Source organism: Astatotilapia calliptera, chromosome 8 (assembly GCF_900246225.1).
Source record: "Astatotilapia calliptera chromosome 8, fAstCal1.2, whole genome shotgun sequence".
NCBI classification, from domain to species: Eukaryota; Metazoa; Chordata; class Actinopteri; order Cichliformes; family Cichlidae; genus Astatotilapia; species Astatotilapia calliptera.
The window spans coordinates 3,939,001-3,962,327 of NC_039309.1; the positions used below are offsets into that span (position 1 = coordinate 3,939,001).

The 23,327-nt window shown below is 41.7% G+C and overlaps 1 protein-coding gene across 1 annotated transcript; it reads right to left on the reverse strand.

Moving 5' to 3' along the window:
* On the reverse strand, nucleotides 1-21,459 carry grb7 (growth factor receptor bound protein 7). The gene is made up of 15 exons (XM_026177949.1): nucleotides 21,327-21,459; nucleotides 15,208-15,376; nucleotides 13,428-13,545; nucleotides 9,280-9,436; nucleotides 9,084-9,205; nucleotides 6,820-6,894; nucleotides 5,751-5,888; nucleotides 5,546-5,656; nucleotides 4,565-4,663; nucleotides 4,398-4,481; nucleotides 4,198-4,314; nucleotides 2,300-2,357; nucleotides 2,114-2,201; nucleotides 1,187-1,280; nucleotides 1-1,097 (listed from the first exon to the last, which is right to left on the reverse strand). Exons 2-15 carry the CDS (start codon nucleotides 15,369-15,371, stop codon nucleotides 951-953), a joined length of 1,572 nt encoding a protein of 523 aa, XP_026033734.1. The 5' UTR covers nucleotides 15,372-15,376; nucleotides 21,327-21,459; the 3' UTR covers nucleotides 1-950.
* Nucleotides 21,460-23,327: the final 1,868 nt, after the last annotated feature.

Sequence of the window (23,327 nt, forward strand, 5' to 3'; positions counted from 1 at the left end):
TGGTGCATATTTTCCAAATAAATTCGAAGCAGAAAAACATTTTGTAATTATTGCATTTTCTCTCCACCTCAACACCAGCTCTGCTTTTTGGTGTAAACTACACTTTCCCCAATTACACAGAAAACTGTCAGAAATCATCGACCTATAAAATAAAGGGTTACGACAGAGTTGATGTATAGCTTTGACCGCATCTCCTCTGCAGTTAGCTTTTTACTCTCGTAAAACCAAAACAAGACAGATTCCCCTTCACCATCATTGTGCAAATACAGCAGTGAAATAGCTTTTACTGTTACACGAATTAAAGCTGGTTCTGTTTAAGGCACAAATACAAGTACAAAAAAAAAAAAACTGCAGTCAGGAGAGTGAGAATTTACATGCTACATGATTGCAACCAGGTGCATTGTATGGTTAAATGTTCTCAGTAATCCACACATGCTCTCTTCCTACGCTGAGCTGAGAAATCCATGAATTCCTCCTCTGAGCTTTGAGTCAGAGCGCCCTCTGCTGGCCACACTTCTACTGTGCAGGTGAGAATCACACACACACCACCTCCTCTCGCTGGTGTTGCTCGTCACAGTGAAAGTCTGACTGCTCATGGCAGCCGCAGCATGGATCCGAATCAAAGTGCACGTCATCAACATGGTCCCCAAAGCGCTAAAAAGTCTGTCTAACGCGGCTAATTAAACCGTCTCCGGTGGGGCCGCTGCTCGTTAATTAAAATTTAAAAAAAAAAAAGCTACAGTCTGGAGCCGCACGATGTGGAGAATGTGTTTAAAACCAAAGGGAGGAGGAGCAGAGAGTATGCTTTTCGCCCGTCTTCCCTCGAGTCCTCGTCCCACAGCCTGATAAATTCATCACACTGCAGTGAGAGATTTTCTTTGACAACCTGAGTGGGGAGTTTGGGTGGTGGTGATGCAGCTGGGCAGAGGTGAGGTGAAGGAGCTGTGGGTTTATAGTGCTACGCAGACGCAGGGGTGTTTGAGGCACACTGGCAGGATGCCCTTGTTGATTTGATGAAACTCGACCAACTGCAGGAGGTCAATAAAGAGCGTGTCGCCGTCGTCCATGGTGTAGTACTTCCTGCCGCCGTTCTCAAACTGCAAACACGAAGATGATCAAAATTAGGGCGCGTCATACGCACAGAAGGCTTCTCCTTTTAAGCAGAGACTGAATGAAGGGAACTCACTGGGATCACCAGGTAGTGTTTGGTCTTCAGCTGATAGCACAGCGACAGGACGAAGCACTGAGCGTGCTGTTGGCTGTCACGAATCAGGAACATCCTGCAAAAAGCAGCTCGAGTTAAAACTGCGAGAGAAATGCACGACAGACAATCCTTCAGCCTGTGGGATCACTGGTAGAGCTACACAGAGGACATGCTTTATGTCAACTTGGCCAGTAAACCCAAATATATGATCTTCAGTACATCACTGAAACCTTCCTCTATTAAATCTGACAGGGTGGATGCTGTAGAGTATTTTAGTACACTGCACAAAAGCACCATGAGAGGCGACCTCTACAGGTTAAAGATTGCAACTGCAAGAAGTAAACTTTGTTCATGTTTTAAAAAAAAAAAAAAACAAAACAAAAAAAACCCACAAAGCTGTATTGAGCAAGAAAATCAGGTCGCCCAGCAAATATGGTGAAACATTCATGGGAGCTGAGCTGTAACAAAACATGGTAGCAGCATGCAAGCCTTCCAGTGAGCCATCGAGCACCAATGAGGCTTTGTGGACTACTTAGGAATTGTAAGTAAAGATGGTAACGCTTCGCACAGGAACCCTTTCAGCTCAGTGATGAGCAGAAAGTGTCAGTGGTTCCCTCTGAGAATAACAAAAGGGAGAAATAAGGGCATCACCATGTTCCCTCTGAGGTTGGGTTGTGGTGGCAGCAGGCTAAGTAGAGCAGTGGGCCTTTCCAGTTCCTTCTAGGTGACCTAACCCAGTCCGGATGAGACAGATAATCTGTCCCCATCTGTGTGTTTGGCTAACATTAATAGCAGTAGCACAACCTCAGTTTTACATTCGCATGCTAAATACTCTCCATACACAACTACTTGAATACAAACGATCAGTCCACAAGACACTCTTACAGATGTGATGCCTTTATCACTCACCCGTCCACCAGCCCCTGCTTCTCTATCAGTCTCTGTGCTTCTTTTCTGGAAACACCACCATGAAACCACAGCTGGGTCTTGTGGATGGCTAATAAGAAAATAAAAATAAAATAAAATTAAAAAAACCCCAAAAAAAACACAACCACCCCCAGACAACGACCCACATCTCCACTCATGTGAACTTACAGGAAGGGCTCACAGCAGAGTTCAGGTTAGGCAGACTGCACCTCAGGGCCTCTCGCCTCTGTGGCAGAGAAGGAAAAACAAGCAAGAGAAACCAGTTGAAACATCAGTCACCTCGCCTCCCAAAACAAAACACAGTAATCTCAGGCTGGGTGGTGAGTTAGCTGTAGTCTAGGTTTATCACATCAAGCTAAGAGCAAACGCCGATCAAACACAGGGAATCTAAATTTCTGTGGAAGAGAAAATCATGAAGAATTGAAGGTCTACATCTGTACCAGATATTTGTTGTGAAAAGAATTTATTCCCTTTTAGAGATCTGTATAAATATGCATGTTTTTATTAAATGTGGAAATAAAGCCTGCACCATCTCTGCTTGGATGCCTGACATCTCTCTCTCTCCGACAGCAGTGGCTGTCAGGCTTCAGTTGCTGATTTAGTGACTTTTCCCCTCCAAAGAGCGCCTAGTGAAAAATCTATGGACGGTGCAGAGAAGGATTTTCTCTCCTGCCGCAGGCACACCTCACTCTGACTGCTGTTTACGGCGAGCAGCACCCACTCACTGTGGAACGGGGAAAAAATAAAAAAAAATTAAATAAATAAGACATCTTGTGGTGTCTAAATTCCTCCGTCAGCAACCAATTTAGATTTTTCCATTAATTTTCCCATTGGTCCCATCTCACATGTACCAATTTGCATCGATGTACACAAAGTGAATATTTTTCACTTTTAAAAAAAAATAAATATCGTGAAAAAGTCCACATTTGGATGCCGGAGGTTTGACGCTGCCATGGATCATTTCACCACTCATGTTTATTTATTAGCCCATTAGTTATTTTAATGGTGTTGTCATCTGTTAGGATTAGACAATAAAATCTACTGTTAGGTTTAAATAGTAAAACTTCTCAGCAAGGCAATAAAAACTTTTTATGATTCTAGTTTGAATATAATGGTCTGACATTTTTTCCCTTGGTTGCCACAGCGACGGGTGAACGGTTAAGAGTGTCCACAACATGTAGTTTGTGCTGCAGACATTTCAAGCATTCTGGGCTGAATGTAAACAAAACAACAAGACAATTATTGATGTTATTTTGTGACCATTCACTGTTCGCCATGAGGTCGAGCTGAAACCACATTACATAAGCATCCTCACCAGGTTTCCTTTTAAAGCCTTTACAGCAAGTTTGATGGATGCTCAGATTAAAGACGTTTCACAAGTTTCACACAGGGATTATCTGGACATACTGAGTGAAACCCGAGCTGTGATTCAGAGGCCGCTCGAAGCACATCTCTGTAGGATGTCAGAGAGTAGATATTCCAAATATGTTCATTCCTCCCGGCTGCTGCTCAAACCTTGTGTTTGTAAAGGGGAAGTTTACAATTAAGAAAAATAAAGTATGCCAAGTTAATCAGCAGTCACCGTTTGCTGTGCAGCAGTGGAAATGCTGACAACCATCACTGGAATATTTTAAAGCAAGCTCTGAAGCCTCAGAGGGGGAGGTGGGGGGGTTACTTTCATCTGAGAGCGCTAAAATAATTTTGTTTCTATATATAAAACCGTACAAGTGTCCTTTTAAAGTTTCTGCTTCAGTGATGTTATTAAAAGCTGTGCTTTACACGGGGTCATAACGTTGCATATAAAGCTAACAGAGATTTTATGACTCTTCCAATCAGCTCTGGAGTCTCGGCCAACTCGCCGTCAGTGTCACAGGCCGGAGCTGTTCTGGATCAGCCTCACTGCTCTCAGGTAGCACACGTCAGCTGCAAACCCGTGAGTACAATCACTGGACACTATCCAACCAGGACCAAACTGTACTAACGTGCTGGAAAGGTGCTCCATTAATAGTTTCTTTAAATTAAAAATGGGGGTCTGGCCCTGCATCAGCACCTCCCTCCATCCTTACCCTCCATGCAAGCCCCTCCTCCCGCTCTGCACTCTGGGCTTCCATCGGGTTCTGGATGACCCTCCCGCCAGCCTTCCCAGAGAAGTCCATGGCCACCAGGCTAGCCTCCGACTTTGACTGCCCACACAGATAAAGAGCATGAACATGAGAGGACGATCCAAAGAGGCTCAAACTCTGTGCATCGTGTGTGAGGAGCTCACTTTGCCATCTGCTAATTTGGATCCTTCCACTTTTTGTGGAGCTGCTTTGGACATCTCATAGTTACGCTGAAGCTGCTTCCCGTACTGACAGCACACAAGATGGTTGTAAGTACACATGGAAAATAAAATGATAAACAAGGCGTTTCTTGCATAAATATGGACAATACCTTGAACAATCTGAAGGCGGACGTCCAACAAGTTCGTGTCTGCTCGTTCTCAGCACACAGGATCTTCAGGTCCTGAACACGGATGGGATTTTTGGAAGGCTGTGCAAACACAAGTGAAAAGGTATATTTAATGGAGGTGCACAGAAACATGAAAGAAACTGCCAAAACTTAGAATAAAACAGAAATAAATGTCTCAATATGAGAGACTGGGCCCCACACACACACACACACACACACAATCTTTTATTTTCCATGGCAAACAAAAAGATCGCCGTTCGATTCAGTGTAAATCTAACAAATCAAAACATGCAGTGCTACCAGCAGCCATAAGAAGCTGCTATTGGCTGACTGATGAGTTGAGCTGCTGTGAGACTCATTGCATGGTCGTCCACTGTGAGATGGAGGATTCCTCCAACCAGAACCTGCAGCAGGAGGAGAGCCAGTGCTCCATTTTCGCAAACCCTAGTCCAAGATGGTGGCGCCCGCGTACATCCAGCTCAATGACAAGAAAGCCAATATTTGCACCACAACTCCGTGTCAAACTATATTTAGTATCATTAATAAATTTAGACAATGTAGCTGCTCCACATGCACATCATGCTGCAGCTTGTAGCGATTTTTGGGTGTCATTTAATTTTCCTTTCAGGATATCAGGAACTGGACTCCTGACCATCTCAATCCAGCCTCCAGGCCAAATTTTCCCCATGTGTGTTTTCAATTCAGCGGCTAATCTGCAGTAAAGAAAACAGGAATGATGCCACATCTCAGCAAAGGAGTTCTGATTTTGTGCGTGCAGGTTCACCGTCATGGCTTCAGAGCCATCATTAATCCACCCGTTTCCTTCTTCGTGTGACAAGTGAAAGTGATCTTTATTGACTCAATGAGCCACAAAGACTACACAGGCAAGAGGAATGCTAAATTGAAGAGGTGACTGAACAAACATGAAAAGAAAAAAAAAAAGAAAAAAAAAAAAAAGGTCACCTTAATGCAGAAGGTGAAGTCTGTCGGCGCTCCGTATAGTTTACGGCTGTTCACCACAGTGTAGACGTTCAGATCGCCCAGATCAGCCACATACTGCAGGTGACGAGGCTCCTGCACGAAGACACACACAGAACCTCGATTTACTCAAACTAGAGGTCATGTAGTTACTGTGACTAAAGTCTGTGACTGTGCTGGACCTGCTGACCTTGGACGAGCCCTTGCTGGAGCTGTAGAGTCCCGAGCGGCGCAGGAAGAAATAGACCTTCTTCCAGGCCTTTCGACTTGGTTCTTTAACATGCAGGAAACCCTGGATCTCCGGACAGGTCCCAGACTTGAGCAGGTTCTGATGAGTAAACACGACTCATTACTACAGCATTACTGCAGGAACCTCAAATCACATACTTCCATACTTTGAAAGCACTTCAGCACTCAGAGACTCCAAGTACTCAGATGATTTAGGCACGAGTAAATGTGCATTTTGAAAGCATCTCTCTCATATTTTGTTTTAAATAGTTTTAAGAGCAGAGTCAAGGACAATGCTTTTCAGATTAAAAAATATATATATAAAATTCTAGTGTTTTCCTCACAGTGAGGATTACGGCTTTTTAATCCAGCACAGGTATCAAATCAGAACTTGGCTTTGACTCTCCGCCAGCACTACGGTACTGATACTTCATCATAACTGGAGAAAGCCAGATCAGTGCCGAGTGTAGAGCACAGCCAGCCAAGACTGGCAGAATTTTCAAAGCGTTGCAGGTCAGACGACACATTGCAATTTTTTCTAAAGTTCAAACGCAGAGCCCCAAATCTTTAAACTTTATACAGATTTTCTGTGAGTTAAATCTCTTAGAAACCCAGAGAGTCTGATTTGTTGGTTCTTTTGAGTTAATGAAAAAAGAAAAAAAAAAAAAGTCTTGAAATGTGAATTTCAATGTGATTAAAACAATTTAACCAGTCGTTTGGTTTTTCCATGCATCAGTAAGAGTTTGTTTTTTTTTATTAAAACTTAATTAAAAACAAATACTGGCTTTTTACTTTTTAGTAATATTCATGCTGGACCCATTTCTTTTTTTTGCTGTACCCCATCATTCTGATTGAACCTTTGTAAATACACGTTTCATTTTACATTGTCAATTATAATCTTAAGACGTTTTGGTTTCGCAGTGTAAACCACTGAGCAGCAACATTAAACATCATTAAGCTCTGAGCTGACAGATCTAGCAGTGCTTTCAGCGAGCCGTTGTGATTGAGCTTCTGATTTCAGGACGGTTTACCTTAATGAGCTCTGATGACGTCATACCCTTGTTGACATCAGCGCTGTCGGAGATCATGGACTCTGGGAAGAAGAGCTGTGAGAAGAAGCAGAGGACTGTCATTATACCCCTGAAACGATCAGACACTCATTTACATGACAAAGAAGCTTCTTCTCCTCCTGTGACTTCATCATCCAACCAATCAGTGAGCGGGGAACACGACAAACTACACAAAGATAAATATACACCACACCTTCCACCAATCATGATCCTTTGGTTCAAGACGTGGAGAGAAAAAAAAAAAAAAAAAAAATGTAATAAAATGAGAGGTGATCAGAAAAAGCCCGAGGTAAATTTCCAGTCGTGTGCACAAAGAAATCAAACTGGTGCCAAACTGGCACTTTCAAAGTGCCCAGAGGGAGACGGCTGCTGTGGTTTTGTTAGCTTAAAACATGCAGGTTTCTGCACGTTCATCAACTTAAATTTAACACTAACGCAGACGGTTAACACCCAGTGTGCCCGGAGCGTGAAGATTTGATGGAAAACCAACGAGGAAACATTAAACTCTTATTATTGGCATTAAAATCTCGTTCATATAAAGGAATAACTGCACTCGCAGGACTTGCATAACTGCTATAAAAGATAATTATGCATAAACAAAATTAAAACCCACAAAAGAAATTTCATCATCAGATTTAAAAAAAAAACAAAAAAAAAAAACTGTTGAAACCATCCAACAGTCTGCAAAGTGAAGCATTTATGTTGTAATGTGACTGAGCAAAGATTAAATAAAGAACATTTACTCTGCAGCTTTTGTTTTCAGTGCTGTAGCCACAAATGTGGCTGGATGGGTAATTCCAGCACCAGAGGAAAGAAAATAACACCCATTGTCTGACAGGTGCTAACGTGCAGAAACGTTTTACACAATCCCAGAAAGGCAAAGTGTCTGCTGGAGTCACTGGACTGTGTTACCGACTGATTTCAGTGCAGCATTGAGCAAATGCAGCATTTACAACGTGGGAAAATCCCCACAAACAGTGTTCAGCTCAACACTTCACAGATCCAGAAAGATGGGCCAGATGTGCTGCAGAGGTGGACCAACATCTGACTTGGTCAACACCCGGTGTGCACCCTCTGCTCAAAAGCTCTTGCGATCAGACTCAAGACACCAACAGAGAGCTGCAGGAGCAAAACGCCAACCTACGTCAACTGATGGAAAATAACACGAGGTTAAGAGGACAAAGAGAAAAGCTAATAAAGTTTACATAAATTATTTTAAAATCTGATCTTAAAATATCCCCGAGTATATCCAGGGTTTGAACTTAAAATGCACTTCTGGATCTGTAAAATCTACCATGATGAGATGCAGATGTGACAGGACAGCAAAAAGAAAACTACCAAAACAAAGACAAAAGCAGAGATTGCAGATATTAAAATCTATGGTAAGAAGAGGAAAATGCATAACCTGCAATTACACTCACAACTACATGCTACGCATTTAAGGAGGAACTCCAGCCAACTGTACTATGAAATATGAATTTCAAGCCCTGTATATGTATAATAGGAGCAGTTACACCAATTATTTGACATGTACTGAAGAGGAGAGGACAGTTTCCCCAGTCTGCATCCCTGACAGCTCCCCCCTCTCTGTGAGAGGACAGTGTGGTCCAGCAGTGCTTTGGCTTTAAGAAATGTGCAGCTGCAAGTTAATCAGAGGAAACTGGCATTCATATTTAACCACATTCAGCTTGAGCGCATGGATGCTAGCGTTAGCCACACCATGCAAACTAATGTGACATAATTTAGCAACACTTCAGAGAACGCAGTATTTCCTTACTTTCACTAACATCATCTTTAACTGTGCTTCACAATTTCTGTTGCTTTATGCAACTGTGCAAGTTTAAGGCCTAAATGTATGATCTTATTCACTGCTGAGCCTTCTGGAGGCAGTGTGGGCACACGTTAGAGAGCTGTGGGACGGGACTGTTTTCAGTGCGTTTCAAGTGTCGTTTCTGTTTAACAGCACAGGTGACAGCACAGAGTCGATGTAATGAAATATCTGAGGCATTAAGTCAGTGTGTCTGCACCAGCACGCAACCTGACAATCAAGCCACCATGACGTCAGGCCTTAACATCCACTGCACCGACTTGTTTAATAAAGACGCTGAAAATACCTCTGCTCAGAGTCTGCTGTTATGCAAGAAGGAAAAAGGGTTATTCATCTTAGAGTTCTCTCTTTAGATTTGCATTGTCACATGGTTTTAAACAAACGGCTAGCTGCATACCATCGGCTTCCTGAAGAACTCGTACTTGGCGTAGTTCTTGCAGAACATAAACCTCGTGTCACCCTTCAGAGACCAGGTCGCCTGAACCTCCAACACAACCTCGTGGTCCTCCAGACACCTCTCTGTGGAGACAGGATGAGGTATGAGAAATTTCGACATACCGCAGTTAAAAGGTTCGTTCACCGCGTCGTCTTACCCAGACCGAGGGTGGGATGGACTTCGAGGAGGGCCCAGTTTTCCTGGTCGCTGCAGTGAGCCGTCTGCACCAACATGTGGCATGCCTCCCTGGCTGTGGCTCCTGGAGAAACCCACACCGACCTGCTGTGGCTGTCCTCTCCATACACCTTAATCGCCTGAACCACACACACACACACACACACACACACACAAAATTACCAAAAACATCATGTTTTATCCAATACTTCACACATAATGAAGTCAGCTGATGCTAATATTAATCTTTGTTAAAACAAAATTAGAAACAAAATCTGACTTCATATGATAATATGAAGTCAGATTTAGTTTATAATTTCCCAGCCTTGCATAACAGAATTGCAGAGACGCCTTCTGTTTTCTGCATTTAGATATTAGCTTTTTAACTTAAAGAAATAAATTACATTTATGAGGGCAGTAATAGGCATTACCTAGGACAGTCAAGAGAGATGCTGCTGGCAGGCCTGGGCACGCTCTCATTGTGAGCTACTGACAGCCAATAAATCTCCCAAGAGACTTAATTTTATAGTTTGAAGTTTCAGACACAGGTTGCAGCTTTTTTTTTTTAAATTTTATTTTTTATTAGTAGCCAAGTGAGAATTAAAAACTATGAGAAAGTGCACTTTTTACAGGCAACCATGAATATTTGACATAACCTGACGGCTCAGATGGAGCAACGAACGAAACGCTGATTTACTGACAAACTTAAAATCTGTGCTCACAGCTGAACTGTATGATTTGTAGAAGAGCCTCAGTAAGCGTGAGACCCTGACCCATCCCTGTGTTTACGTCCTTGTGCCACATACAGACACCGCTATCATTTCCCCTGCACTTTAAAAATGAAAAAGAAAAAAAAAAAAACAAAAAAACCAGACCTCATTGATAAGCACGTTCTTATTTAACAGCAGAACAGATGTGATTAAAGCCCATCAGCTCAGATTCCTGAGCATCCATCCTCGGATGTGTCTTGTAGTGGGATCCGTCTTCGCTCCCACCCTCTACATTCACGTTAAGCCACCTGAACTTAACCGCGATAGGTCACCGAGTTAAGGGAGGAGCAGAAGAATGCTCCGTTTTAAGAATTCAGTGTGAGACTCAGCTTTGAGGTTCATATTACCTCCAATTACACACTTGCCGTACCACCTAGTGACAATTATCACAACCACATCAGGCAATAAATAAACTATAATAACCAGATGAGGAAAATAGATCAGTGTTGGATTTGGAATGAGCCAATGAAAACTGCTTTTTAAAAGCAGCATTTAGGATCCTGGAGAGAGTCTGCAGATGCTCTGCTCGTATCACCACTGAGGTGCTAGACGCTACGTGCACAGTATGATATCAAGCTCACTGCTGGCACCACTGGCTATACCTGTGGAACAACTGTGGTGCGAGGTAAAAACAGCACTGAGACGCAAACAAGTGCGCTACACGGGTCTTGCAGCTGGTTTTGGCACCGTTTCAACATCAGCGCATTCGAGAGAAGCAGCCAAGATCCTGCCAACTGTTGTGCAACATCAGACAGCCACAATGTATTTAATAAGCCTTGACACTTAAATTGAAGGACTTTTAAATTCTTCCTAATTTTAGTGTGATATGAGCGAGGCTTGTTTTAGTCTTCATCTTGTTTGCATCTTAACTTTGAGCATCTACACCGCAGGCTTCAGACCCAATCCTCTCCCATCTTCATCTTCTTCTGCACACGCTGAAGTAAACAGACCGATGAAGCAGTCGTGTCCATGCACTCCCGATGCTGCTGAGGTGAACTGAGTGCAGGTTATTCACCGGTCAGGATGAGACAGAGCGCTGCTGTCTGACACTGTCTGGATCTCGCAGCACGCTTTCAAGCAAAAGACAACGAACCTGCCCGACCAGAAACCCCTGAAACCTGCGCCTGTCAATCAATTAAGTCCAGACTGGTTGGGCGAGTGACTGCGTCAGACATAATAAATAATAGGTACCCATTGACCAAGTGGGATTATGGGGGAGGAAAATTCTTTTAGCTGAAATCCCCACAGGTCAGCATCCAGTCAGTCCACGGACTATTCACTCGGCTCATTTGAAAAAGATAAATACATACGTTTCCGTATTTAAGACACAAAGCTCATGATTTTATCTTTTAATCCAAAAGGAACTGGTTTCACTGGTTTACTACAAACACCTTTACACTCATGCACATGTGCGCTAATGGAAAGCAAAGAGTGAAGACTATCCTCTATGCTAGTCATTCATAACCTCCAGATCGCCACAGCCCATTTGGAAAGCTGAAAATCTTCTGCAGCCCACACGCAGCTGACTCACGACTCTGTTCACGAGCTTTTGTGTTTCCAGATTCATTTCAATCTCATCCCTCGTTTGTTTCTTTTCAGGTTAATGCTCCATTAACGACTTTGCATCCTGCGCTGGTTTAGTTTTTCCTGCTACTGATGGGATCAAAAACAGGTCAGGATGCATTATTTTTAATCAAGATTACTAAATTAAAACTTTTTAAATTAATTGTTTGATGGCTCAATGTTACCTGTGCATTTGAGTTGATCATTTCATTTTCAGAATTTTTGGAAACCAAAATGGTAAATTAAATTAAAACCCAATTAATCAGCTTGTGCAAAGATCCTCTGCTTTTTGTGCCAGCACCAGATGTTTAACCAGCTGCAGGGAGTCAGAAATTTACCAAGGTCCAACATGGATACATCCTGGCTCAGAGACGGTGTGTTGGAGGAACAGAGTTCAGGTTTCTTTGCAGGACAGTCAAGTTCTTCCACAGCAAAGTGGAAAAAGGATTTATTATTTATGGAAGTGCTTTTGGCCATTCCTTGTGTCTGCATGACTAAACTCCTGTGCACAAATTGTGGCCTCAAAGCTGGACTCACACTCTCTCGCTCAGCTTCTTGATCTGGATGAACTCACCATTCTGTGATTTTACAGATGGCAGCAAAGATCAGCTTTAGTTTCAGTATTTTATCGCTGTGTGTGGAGCTGCTGGTGATGGATGGGAGCAGCTGAAAAGATTGTTTTCTTCCCCTTTAAGCTTGCTGAGCAGGTGGTGTGACAAAAAGACTTTCACTGGGTTTTTGATTGTGATACGCTAATGAAGCGCGTCTGCTGTCGAACCTGAAAATAAATTTTTCACTCCACCTGGGTTCACCGTCCCAGTCATGGCGCCTCTGTGCTGCTGGCCATGTGTAAAAGAAGGCAGGCTGCAGCTTCATCTTAAAGCCCACGCAGAGTCACACTCAGTTTCACTAACCTCAAACGATTCATTTAAAGAGAAGGAAGTCTACTGACTATTGGGACACTGATTTTGTTGAACCCTGGAAAGACCTGAAGACTGCCTCAGGGGAACAAAAAGTTAAGTCACGCCGAGTGCATTTCAGCTCACGCAGACGTCACTCAAATCGAGGGTGACAAAAGGTAAGAGCATCGATATTTTCTGGTGGAATATTCAGAAAAAAAGTGAAGTAATAAATCCAGTCCACAGCTGGCTCGCGCAACACGCTGACATGCTGATGTAACTGCAGACATGTTTACTCTGGCAGTGTTTGTGATTCAAAATAAGTCCATGCAGGCATGGCAACATAGCTCTGCTGTCAGTCACAATCAGACAGGTAAAGGCTCCGTGTTCTGATAGCACCTGTCAGCCAAGCAGGTGTGATGGAATTCACTCAGTAGAAGCTCTGATTAGCCCAAACAAACACTTTCTAAAAGTACAATAAATCCCATGAAAATAAAAGACCTAAACCAACAGAGTGTTTCTCCATGTCGTACTTTCTAACTCCTCTAGCCTGACTCTGGCACTCAGCCGCAAGTGAAACTGAAATTACAACCTAATGTAGAAAAAAAACAGGAGGATCCACTGGGGACAGCTTTCAAAGGTGGATTAATGATAATTTGCCTGCAGAATTGTAAAACGTATTCTTTTAAAAGGCATGACTGAAAGTCTGAAATGAGGTTTGAATTCAGGGAAACTGAAAATGGGGAATGAAAGGATTAAACATGCAGTGGTCACTTTAACAAAATATTCAAAATAAAGAGACTTTAGAGCTATTAAAACACAAAAAGAATACTTACTACTGGAAACATTTAAAGGGTTACCTTGGATCTCTGAATTAGCTGATTAGGAAGGACACTTACATGTTTGTCACTCGACTGTGGTGGAAATGAACTGATGAGCACCGGAGATTTGGAAAGCTCAGGGAACGGGTTTGGTATGGACGGGACAGAGGAAGAGAACGACTCCACGCCCTTCGCCCTGAAACATTCAGACAGAAAGAACACAACGACATCAAAATGAGGCAAACTCAGAAAAACTGACAAATAAGCTCATTGTGCAGTTAAATGATAAGCCTGGTAATGTTCTATATTTATCTTGATGATAAAAAAAAATAATCTACTGTAACAAGCATGATGCAGACACAATGAAGCCGATTATATTCATATCTATTGGTGCTGAGAATTGAGACAAATGAATCCCAACAACAAGTCTCACGTGTTTGAGACAGAAGTTGACGTAGCTAACTGCAGCGTGCACATAAACTCAACAACATGACAGGTCGCCCCTGCAGGCCTGCACTCATATTGCACGTTGATCAGACATTGAGAGGTCAGGTAAGGTACCAAGACAACATTCATTAGCAGCCAGTCATCGGTATCTGGTGATGAGCAGCTCGAGATCCTAGCTGGGTCTCCCTTTAGTCTGAGATTACAGGTGGTTTGCAATACCAAGCAGGATTTGAGACTTAGTGAGGTTTAAGCCTGGGTTTTCATGGGTGCTCACTAATTACCACATATATCACCATGGTAACTTACACTGCAGACCTACCTGCTAAAGAACAGGTTGTCTATAAAAGCCTCATCTCATGATCAATCGGGAAAAAAATGGTGTCATAGTTCCTGGAATATTCCTCTCACCCAGATGTGCAGACTAAGATGATAACTGTTCAAAACCATGATAAACCTAAAACAGGGCGCCTCAGCCTTGCACCTGAATTTCTATAAAAACTTGCCAGGTCTAGTCACAGCTCAGCTAAAACTTGTAAGCAACACATCAATTAAATCGAATATTAAACCATGAATGTAGTCTGGATTTCTTCCCAGGTTTCATGGGAATCATCCCCGTCACCCTATTAAGTCTCAGCTGACACAGCTGGATTTTTTCCTTTAGTTTTAAAGTCACATAAATATTTATGCGCCACTTTTCCAAGTGCACTCCTCACATAGTGCTGCATTTGCTGTGAGATTTCCAGCTGTATAACATGCCTTTACCTCTTCTGCTCATGCAGAGTGAAGAGGGGAGGAGACAGGTCAGATAATTTACAGCTGGAGGGAAAGTGAAAGAGAGGCAGACAGATGCTGTTATCTAATACTGTTTTAGCTGTTGGGCTGATATCAGCCCACTCATGGACACTAATAAAGCTAAATGATTCATAATCGTGTGTGTGTGTGTGTGTGTGTGTGTGTGTGTGTGTGTGTGTGGGGGGGGGGGACGGGACTGCAGCAGTGGGAGAGCCTATATTCTTTCTCCCACTGCTGGAAAGAGGAACCGGTCTCCTCTTCCTGATCTTGCCTAACGTGGAACACCTATTCATTTTACTGCGCTGACACCGAGGTGATGACATCTCTGCATCATGAGAACGTCGCTCTCTTTGTCTTAGCTCATCCATCAAGCCGTGATAAAGAACCCCAGCAAAGAAAAGAAGTCAAACAGCACCTGTGTGACATCTACCCACTGACAGCTCGCAGTATTTATTACATCTTTAAGCCTGGGAGGAACAGAAACTCACTTCTTTAAACATCAGATGACTCTTGAGTCACTGACTTGAGTCAACATCCACCTCCTTCATGAGTTTAATGATTCATGTCCATGGTGTGTGTATTGAGCAGTCACCGTGACTAATGTGTGTGCTGGTCGTACCTGTTTGAGGTAATCAGGATGGGTTGGGAGCGGCGGATGGATGGCGAGTCTGATACCAGAGGAGCCAGAGTGAGAGTAGAGCTGCCCAACAGCGTCTCGGACGATTCCTCCTTCGTCTCTGAGCCCTCAAACACTTCTGACCATGAACCTGCCACCTCCATCATGTTACCTGAGGGCAAAGGTGAAGGTCAGCCCTTAGTCACAGGCTGCTCGAGAGCTCAGGTTTATTATTATAGCCGATGTCGTCCTTGTTGCAATGACCTTGCTGGTGAAATCCACATGCAAAATACTGCTGACCTTTACTCAGACAGAGGGAGTGTTCCAAGTGCTAAATGTATACTTAAAGCTTAATCAGCCAGCTGTACGTCACAAATGTGAGATTAAGCATAACAACATTTGTGCTGCATTATTGGAGCGATATTAATAGAAACAGTAAACACTTCCTGCTGATTCCAGATTTTCCATCCATTTATTTTTGACTACCCAAATCAGGGTCATGGTTGGGCTGGAGCCAGCTGTCATACGGCATTCGCACCTACAGCCAGTTTAGGATTAAACCATCATGGATGTTTTTGGACAAACTTTACATTATTTTGTATATATCCAGTATTTTTCATTAGCTATTGTTTCAGGATTATGTTCTATATTGATGGTTTAGTCAAAACATATTGACTAGATACAATTTCAAGCCCATTTTCTGTGTTACTTATGTTGGCCTTTTCTAAAAGTTTAAGCCTGTAGGGTAACAATCTCTTGTATCTGCCTCATTTTCATTCATTTCACCAAAACTACTTTCATAAGTTTTTCAAAATAAAAGACAGATATTATGCCACTGCCATTCAGAGGTACTACCTACTTTATTAGGAACACCTGTTCATCGCCTCACTAACACAGACAACAGCAGAAGTTCAAACCGAGCATCAGAATGGGGAAGGAATGGGGGGAGAGGAGGGAGAGACGCAATTTAAGGGAAGTGAGTTTGAATGTCGGAGATGATCTGAGATTTTTCCCCACATAGCCTTTATAATTTACAGATTATGATCTGAAAGGGAGAAAATGTTCAATAAGCAACGGTTCTCTTGGTTACATGATCAGTGCTCAGGTAGGCTGTGGGCTTTAGACAGCGACAGGACTACGAAGTGTTCAGAGCACCGCGAGTCACCACATGTCAGTGAACACGTCACAGACGAGCAGCTGGTCCAAAAATTATCTCCACACTTCAGTTAAATATAATTTCTTTGTTTTGAATTAAAATCTTCAATATAACATGAAGATAATAAGTGCAGAAAAATAATACTGCTTCACTTCCTAATAACAAGTACTGAAATGTGTATGCCTGCACTGAGATATCACCAAATAAAATATATATATATTTTTTTTTAAAAACCACACAACCTCACACGTTATCATTTATAATCTCAGGGAATACTTAAGCTTCTCTCTTCTCTTTAATTCATGACAGTAATATTAGAAAGGAGGTTTAGTTTTTAACCATATGTTGACAAACTACTGCACATAGAGGTTTGTTTTTCAGATCTGCTGCTGATCTCCGGAAGCTCTTTTTGTCACCATGTTTGTGCAAATTGGCGATAAACAAAATACCTCTCATAACATGACAACAATTACACGCATTAGCATACAATACTACTAGAACAACAGCTCGGTTGAGTCATGTTTGTCTTTCTGAAAATAAACCTGTGTGGCAGACAGCCCGAGATAAATGTGAACCTGATTTTCCACAAACACCTACTGCTGCGGCGCACCGTCTGAATATGAAAACAGATTTCCTTATAGGTCGCTGAACATTTCCGTAAACACCCACACCGTGCTGCAACAGAGAGCACTGATTTGGTTTGTATCAAATAAAAGAAAGCATGAAGTTTTAGTGTCGTTTTGTTTGTTTTTTTAAATCATTTGCATTTTCAGGACGGGGTCTGTCTGTGTGGAGTTCACATGTTCTCCCCGTGTCTGCGTGAATTCTCTCCGGCTTCCTCACACAGTCCAGAGACATGCAGTTACTGGGGATAGGTTAATTGGTAACTAAATTGCCCATAGATGTGAATGGTTGTCTGTGTGCGTGTGTTAGCCCTGCAACAGACTGGCGACCTGTCCAGGGTGTACCCTGCCTGTCGCTCTAAGACAGCTGGGATAGGCTCCAGGCTCCAGCCCCCCCGCACCCATAAAAAGGATCAGCAGAAGAGGATTGATGGCATTTGCATTTTTTCCTGGAGCTGAACCATTTTAAACAAAAACAGTTTAACATTCTCTCAAAGATCTCTTCTCAAACTAGTACTGATTGCCACTAATAATTGAAGTACCCGCTCGGATACTTTAGGATTTTATCAAATACAAACCTCTTAAAAATCATTTTTAATCATTTATAAGCAAATTCTAGAAAAAAAATACAAGTCAAGCTTATATAAAAACAGAGTTACAGGTTCATAAAAGCTGGAAAAGCAGGGTTAATACAGTTTTACTATCATTGTATTTACTTTGAGTTCACCGCTAACAAGGGTTTCTTTCTTTTTTTTTTAAGTTTCATATTTAGCTGGTGGAGAGGCGCTAGCCATGTGATAGACATCTTACACAGACATGTCTATCTTCTAAGACATTTGTTTATTCTGAAACACTAAAAACATTTCCTCCATACTTCTTCCAAGATTTATGTTGAACCATCAGATACAACTTTCTGTTGCTCCGTCTAATCTAGTTTATTTTTATTTTAGTGAACCGATCTTTTCTCCTTAAATGATAATCTGCCAGAGCACATTCAGTCACATCAGGCAACATCTCACTTTAATAATTCTGCATCAGTTTGCCAACGGGTCCAAAAAGTGTCGTGCAAAAAGCCGTCTGCAGCAAACCGACCAGACAAATATACCTGTGACACTTCTCCTAAACACTTTTCCTTGATCATGATGAAAAAAAAAGTCATGAGATCAAGGAAAGGTGAGAAGGATAACTCCTAAAGACGTGAGGAAACAAAAACAAAAAAGAAAAGAATCTTTCTGCGCTTGCATGTTGCTGACGTCAAACTAAAATCCAGGAGGTGAATCTTCGATACTTTACCCACGGAGTTTTTACTGGCTTTCCTGAGCCACTGGTGAAAAATACCACTTCACTGCCAGAGCTGTAATTTCAAATAAATAGAAATGATGATCGAGAGCAGCTCCTGCCTTCATTTAAGCTTTCTGTGCCTGAAGTTCAATTAATTCATGCAACACTTAAATTCAGGTTAAAACTAATACTAATTTTTAAGGTTGAAACCATATCAGTGGGTCACAGCATGAAAGGGAAGCGAAACCAAACAAAACTGCAAATTAACATTTGCATGATCTGTGTCACTGATCACTGTAAGAAAGCGAACATATGTACTATTGGATGGCATCAGCTCTTTTCCTTGCATTAAGGAGGATCCAGTATATCCTCTGCTAAAGGACGCAACAAAGGAAGCATTGCAGTACCTTACAATTTTATCCCAAAATAAGATTTCACTATTACTTCCACCATCACAGCTCTCATACACACCGTCTCTAGTTTGAAGCAGCCTAGAAGTCTCCCCTGCTCTCACTGCGAGGTTCACTGTGGTTCAGAGTTTTGCTTCATGACATTTCAAGCAAACCACAATCAATTGTACCATCGGCAGTAAACCTGCTCCACCACCTCGCTGCTGTCAGTTTTACACCTCAGATTTGATCTGAATTTTATCACGCTCCTGTCATTTATCAGATTTCTCATTTTAAAATTATGCCAAGCTGCCAATTAAAGGCCTTCGAAACAAGGTTTGTTTCCAATTTGAAAACTTGACTCGTCACTTTTGACACGCATTTTTTATGATTCATATTCGAACAATTAGACATTGTCCTCTCTCAGAAAAGCCCTGAATGTCTACGCTGTACAGACACAATGAACCCAGAGCACACTGACTGGGTTTATTGTCTCCTTGTTATTGCCATGCAGATCGCGTAGCAGGTGACGAGCTGTGCTGCCAGTCTGCAGGTTTTTTAAAAAACACCATCCTTACATCAGAGCCGGGGTATCCGAACATTGCCTTTATTCTCAAAACAGGCAGATCAATAACACTGCCCTGTTCAAACACAGACACCCAGTGTGCAGCGGTTAGTGGTGCAAAATCTCCCCAGTTTGAAAGAGCCATGTGTGAACAGGTGTACACGCGTTTAAAGAAGAAAAGCACCGGTGGACCTCAAAGCAGCTGAATGAAATCTGCAACGTCAAGTCAAGGGCTGCCAACACTATTCATCTGCTTGAAATGGCGTGTGTGCACGCGAAAAATCCCCATCACTACAAATAAAGTACCACAAACCCGAGTTACACATTAAAATATCAAAGTATTCATTTCAGACTGCAAAAGAAACAAACCCTCACCGAGTCACGTCTGATTGACTTCACTGTTAAGAAAGGGCCTTCTCACAATACAGCAGAGCAGTTTAACTGTATCAGCTGCATACTGATTACTACTAAAATAACAGTTTAAATCTGGCTAATTTTCATAATTCATTCGGCAACAATTTTCTGGGGTCTTTAAAATATCTAACAGATAAAAGTCTCAAACCTCTGAAGCTCATTAGTTTAATATATCTGATTTTGTATCATTCCTTATTAATAAGGGGCAAATCATCCCATTTTATTAGCGAAGTAGTGACCCTGTTTCTCCATAATCAAATTTCCCTCGAATAAATGCTTCACCGGTGGCAAAATTATTCATTTCACAGTTTAAGACTTGACTTTTAAGGGGTTTTTTTTTTTGGCCACATTTAGGTCTACCTCAGATGTGATTGATCATTTATCATTGACACACATTGCAATATACTCGTTCTACTATGAAATCTCTCACTTGTAATGATTTAACTTGTGAAAATGACATTTTATTGATTGATTTATTAGGATAAATAAGTCCAACTTCCTTTACAACTACTAAAAGTCGGAATGAATTATAATCCAACAGTACAGTTTACAGTAGGCCAATGATAAGGCTCCTCTTGTAGATGCAGTACCTGAAACATGCCGACACATGGAGGGAAAACACTTATCACTGATTGGCAGTGTAGGCGTTTATCCGCCAACTAAGAAACACTGTTTCATAATTTCCCATTAAAGCTTCGACCTTATGTTAAGAAATGTGACACATTTATCTGTAGGCGTCAGTGAAACTGCCAGCAAACGTAACACCTGTGAGGTACAGATGTAGCGCTAGAACTTAATACTAAAATTAAGAAAAGTGTCTTAAACGTGTTTATTTTGTCCAATTCATTCAGTTATTTAGTTGAAACCAGGCCAATGATAAAGTCGGCCACGTTCGGCTAAACCCATCCCTAGATGTAATCTTTTATTGGCGAAATCACAGTGCGCTCAAGGGAAGGAATTCATTTCACAAGTCACACTCAAACCCTTAAAGCTTATCCCGGGGAATGTTTGGGTCAGCTCACAGCCTCTTATCACATCTGTAAATGAAAAGAGAGCCAGCTGTACAAACTGACAGCAGCAATTAAGTCCCAAATCACAGCTAACACAGGTGAGGCGTAAGCGCCGTCACAGAACTCCATAGTCAAACTGTGGGATAATCGCCCACGTGCTTTCCTATAACATCAGTCCAATTGAACACAGCTGTATTTCATTAAGACAAAAACAGTGATCAATTCGGTCAAGTTCGGTTGACTACACGAGTCATTTTAACATTATTTGGGAAATATTTGTTTGTTAGGTAAATAAACTGATTTCTCAAGTCCACCTTAAAGCCTTCAAGCATGGACTCAGGAATCTTTGAGTTCTCTCGACACATCGCGCTTCTTACCGCATCTGCAAACAATAAATAACGAGCTGTGCACCCTGGAAGCCCCAATAAGGCCCGAACTCAAGCCGACACAGGTGAGTTCTAGGCACGGCGCCAAAACTCTTTAATGAAACCACGAAAAAAAAATGGTACAAGTGTCTTTACAAAGTGTCCGTCTAATTAAACACATACGTAATTAGTTTAAATTGAGCCAACGGCCAATTCGGCCGAGTTCGGCTGACACCTTGACTTAAGATAAAGCTTCATACGTGCTACAAAACCAGCCTGCACCTGTTCTGACAACCAGTTACCATCTTTGAAGACTTACCTGTAAACTCCGTCTGTTAGGTTGGCGGGTTTCAGCTGTCAACCATACTGTTAATATCCTACTCTGATGCTGAGCTTCGCGTTTTTCTAACCCACGGCAGCCAAACAGAAAGCCGATAACTGCGTATGTGTGCTAAAGAGGTGAGAGGGGGAGGAGCCAGTGCGTCAGGTGTGCACGGTGGCCCCTCCCCCTCCCTCGCCGAGGCCCTTGCTGCCGTTTACGGATTAAAAAAAAAACAGTTTAAACATGTCTGTACCTTCCGGGTTCATGTACTCTTGTGCCATTTTTATTTCTCCTGGAAAATACCAAGACACTTACATAAAGCAGAGAGTACAGAATCAAACCTGAACACAGAATATTCTGAGCCAGTAAAGCAGGGTGGACTCAGGTAAAAGGAAAGAATTTGAGGAGAAATCTCTTTTGATGGGTAGTTTTACCCATGATTCATAGATCAAATGGTCATTTTGCATCCAGAGCCTCTTGTTTTACTATAGTTTTACTTATTTCACACGTCCCTTGGGAGTGTCTCTGCAGTTTTTCCACGTCTAGTTTTACTTCCTTTATGCATCTTTCCCGTACCCTGTCACTTTGTGGTTATTTGTGCCTCTGTGCATCCCAGTTGTGAGGTCTCATTTTTTTATTTTAAGTATTTTGTATCTGTTTTGAGAATTTTCCATCTCTATGGAGATGTTTTGTATCATCTCTGCATTTTTATATCGTTTTAAATCACTTTGCATCAGTTTTATTATTATTTTCTCTCTTTCTGTCTCATTGTGATATTTTTATCCTCGTGTCACTTTGTGATCATTTGGGCCTTTTTGTCTGCTCTGCCTTACTTTGTGTCTGCTTTTTGCATCTCTCTGCTCATTTTGCATGCAGTTGTGTAACCCAGGTTTTGTTGCTTTGCATTACTTTAGTTATTCTGCACCTTTTTTGGCTCGTTTATAGCTCTATGCAGTTTTTTGTGTCTCTAAGTAGCTCTTTGTAGCACTATAGTTAGCTTGGATAATTTTGTGGTCACTTTTGAGTGTCGTTGTGTTTGCATTGCATCTGTTTATCTGTAGCTATTTTGCATCTTTTTGCATTAATTGTATGCCAGAAAAGTCTCTTTAATCTTCTTAGAGCAGAGGCCCAACTAGAAGAGCAAGAAAACATGGCCTTCTTTGTCCACGCGGGAACCAGAAATCTTTGCTGGTTTAATATTAAAAGTCACTGATTGGCTGCCTTTACTGTTTAAAGCAGGGGTCCCCAATCCCAGTCCACGAGGGCCAGTGTCCATGCAGGTTTTAGATCTCTCACCTGAATCACATGATTAGTTCATTACCAGGCCTCTGGAGAACTTCAAGACATGTTGAGAAGGCAATTTATCAATTTAAATCAGCTGTGATGGATCAAGGACACATCTAAAATCTGCAGGGACACCGGCCCTCATGGACTGGGATTGGGGACCCCTGGTTTAAAGGTTCCATCCAACTTCATCCAGCAGTTTCAGGATTGATTTATTTTCATTTACTGCATATACAAGGCTTTTATATTTTAAAGTAGTATTTTTGCTTCATTTATCAAAGTTGAACTTTTTAAAAAAAATATATATGAATAAATTATCTCACAATTTAGTCAAGAAAATAACTGGCTAGAAAAAAAAACAGATTTGGGCACTTTAGTTTTTATTATTTTGATATTTTAACATCTGAAATTTAATAGTGAATAAAAATGAACAATCTGGGCCTTTTTTGTGTTTCATATAAACTAATAAAAACTTTGTTTTTTGCTTGTTTGTTTTTACCAGACACCAAAATGCTTTTTCTGCCTTACTTATGACCAATAGCTTCTATTTTATAGTTTCATTCTCACTCAGACTGGAACTCTAGTCTGCAGTAGGCCTGCATGTACGTGACTGTGTATGTTTGTCTCCACCTAGAGGTTAAATCTGGAGGCTGGAGTTTTCTGTTCAAAGTTTAACCAGCAGTTTAGTCCTGGTTACATTTTTACAGACTGTTG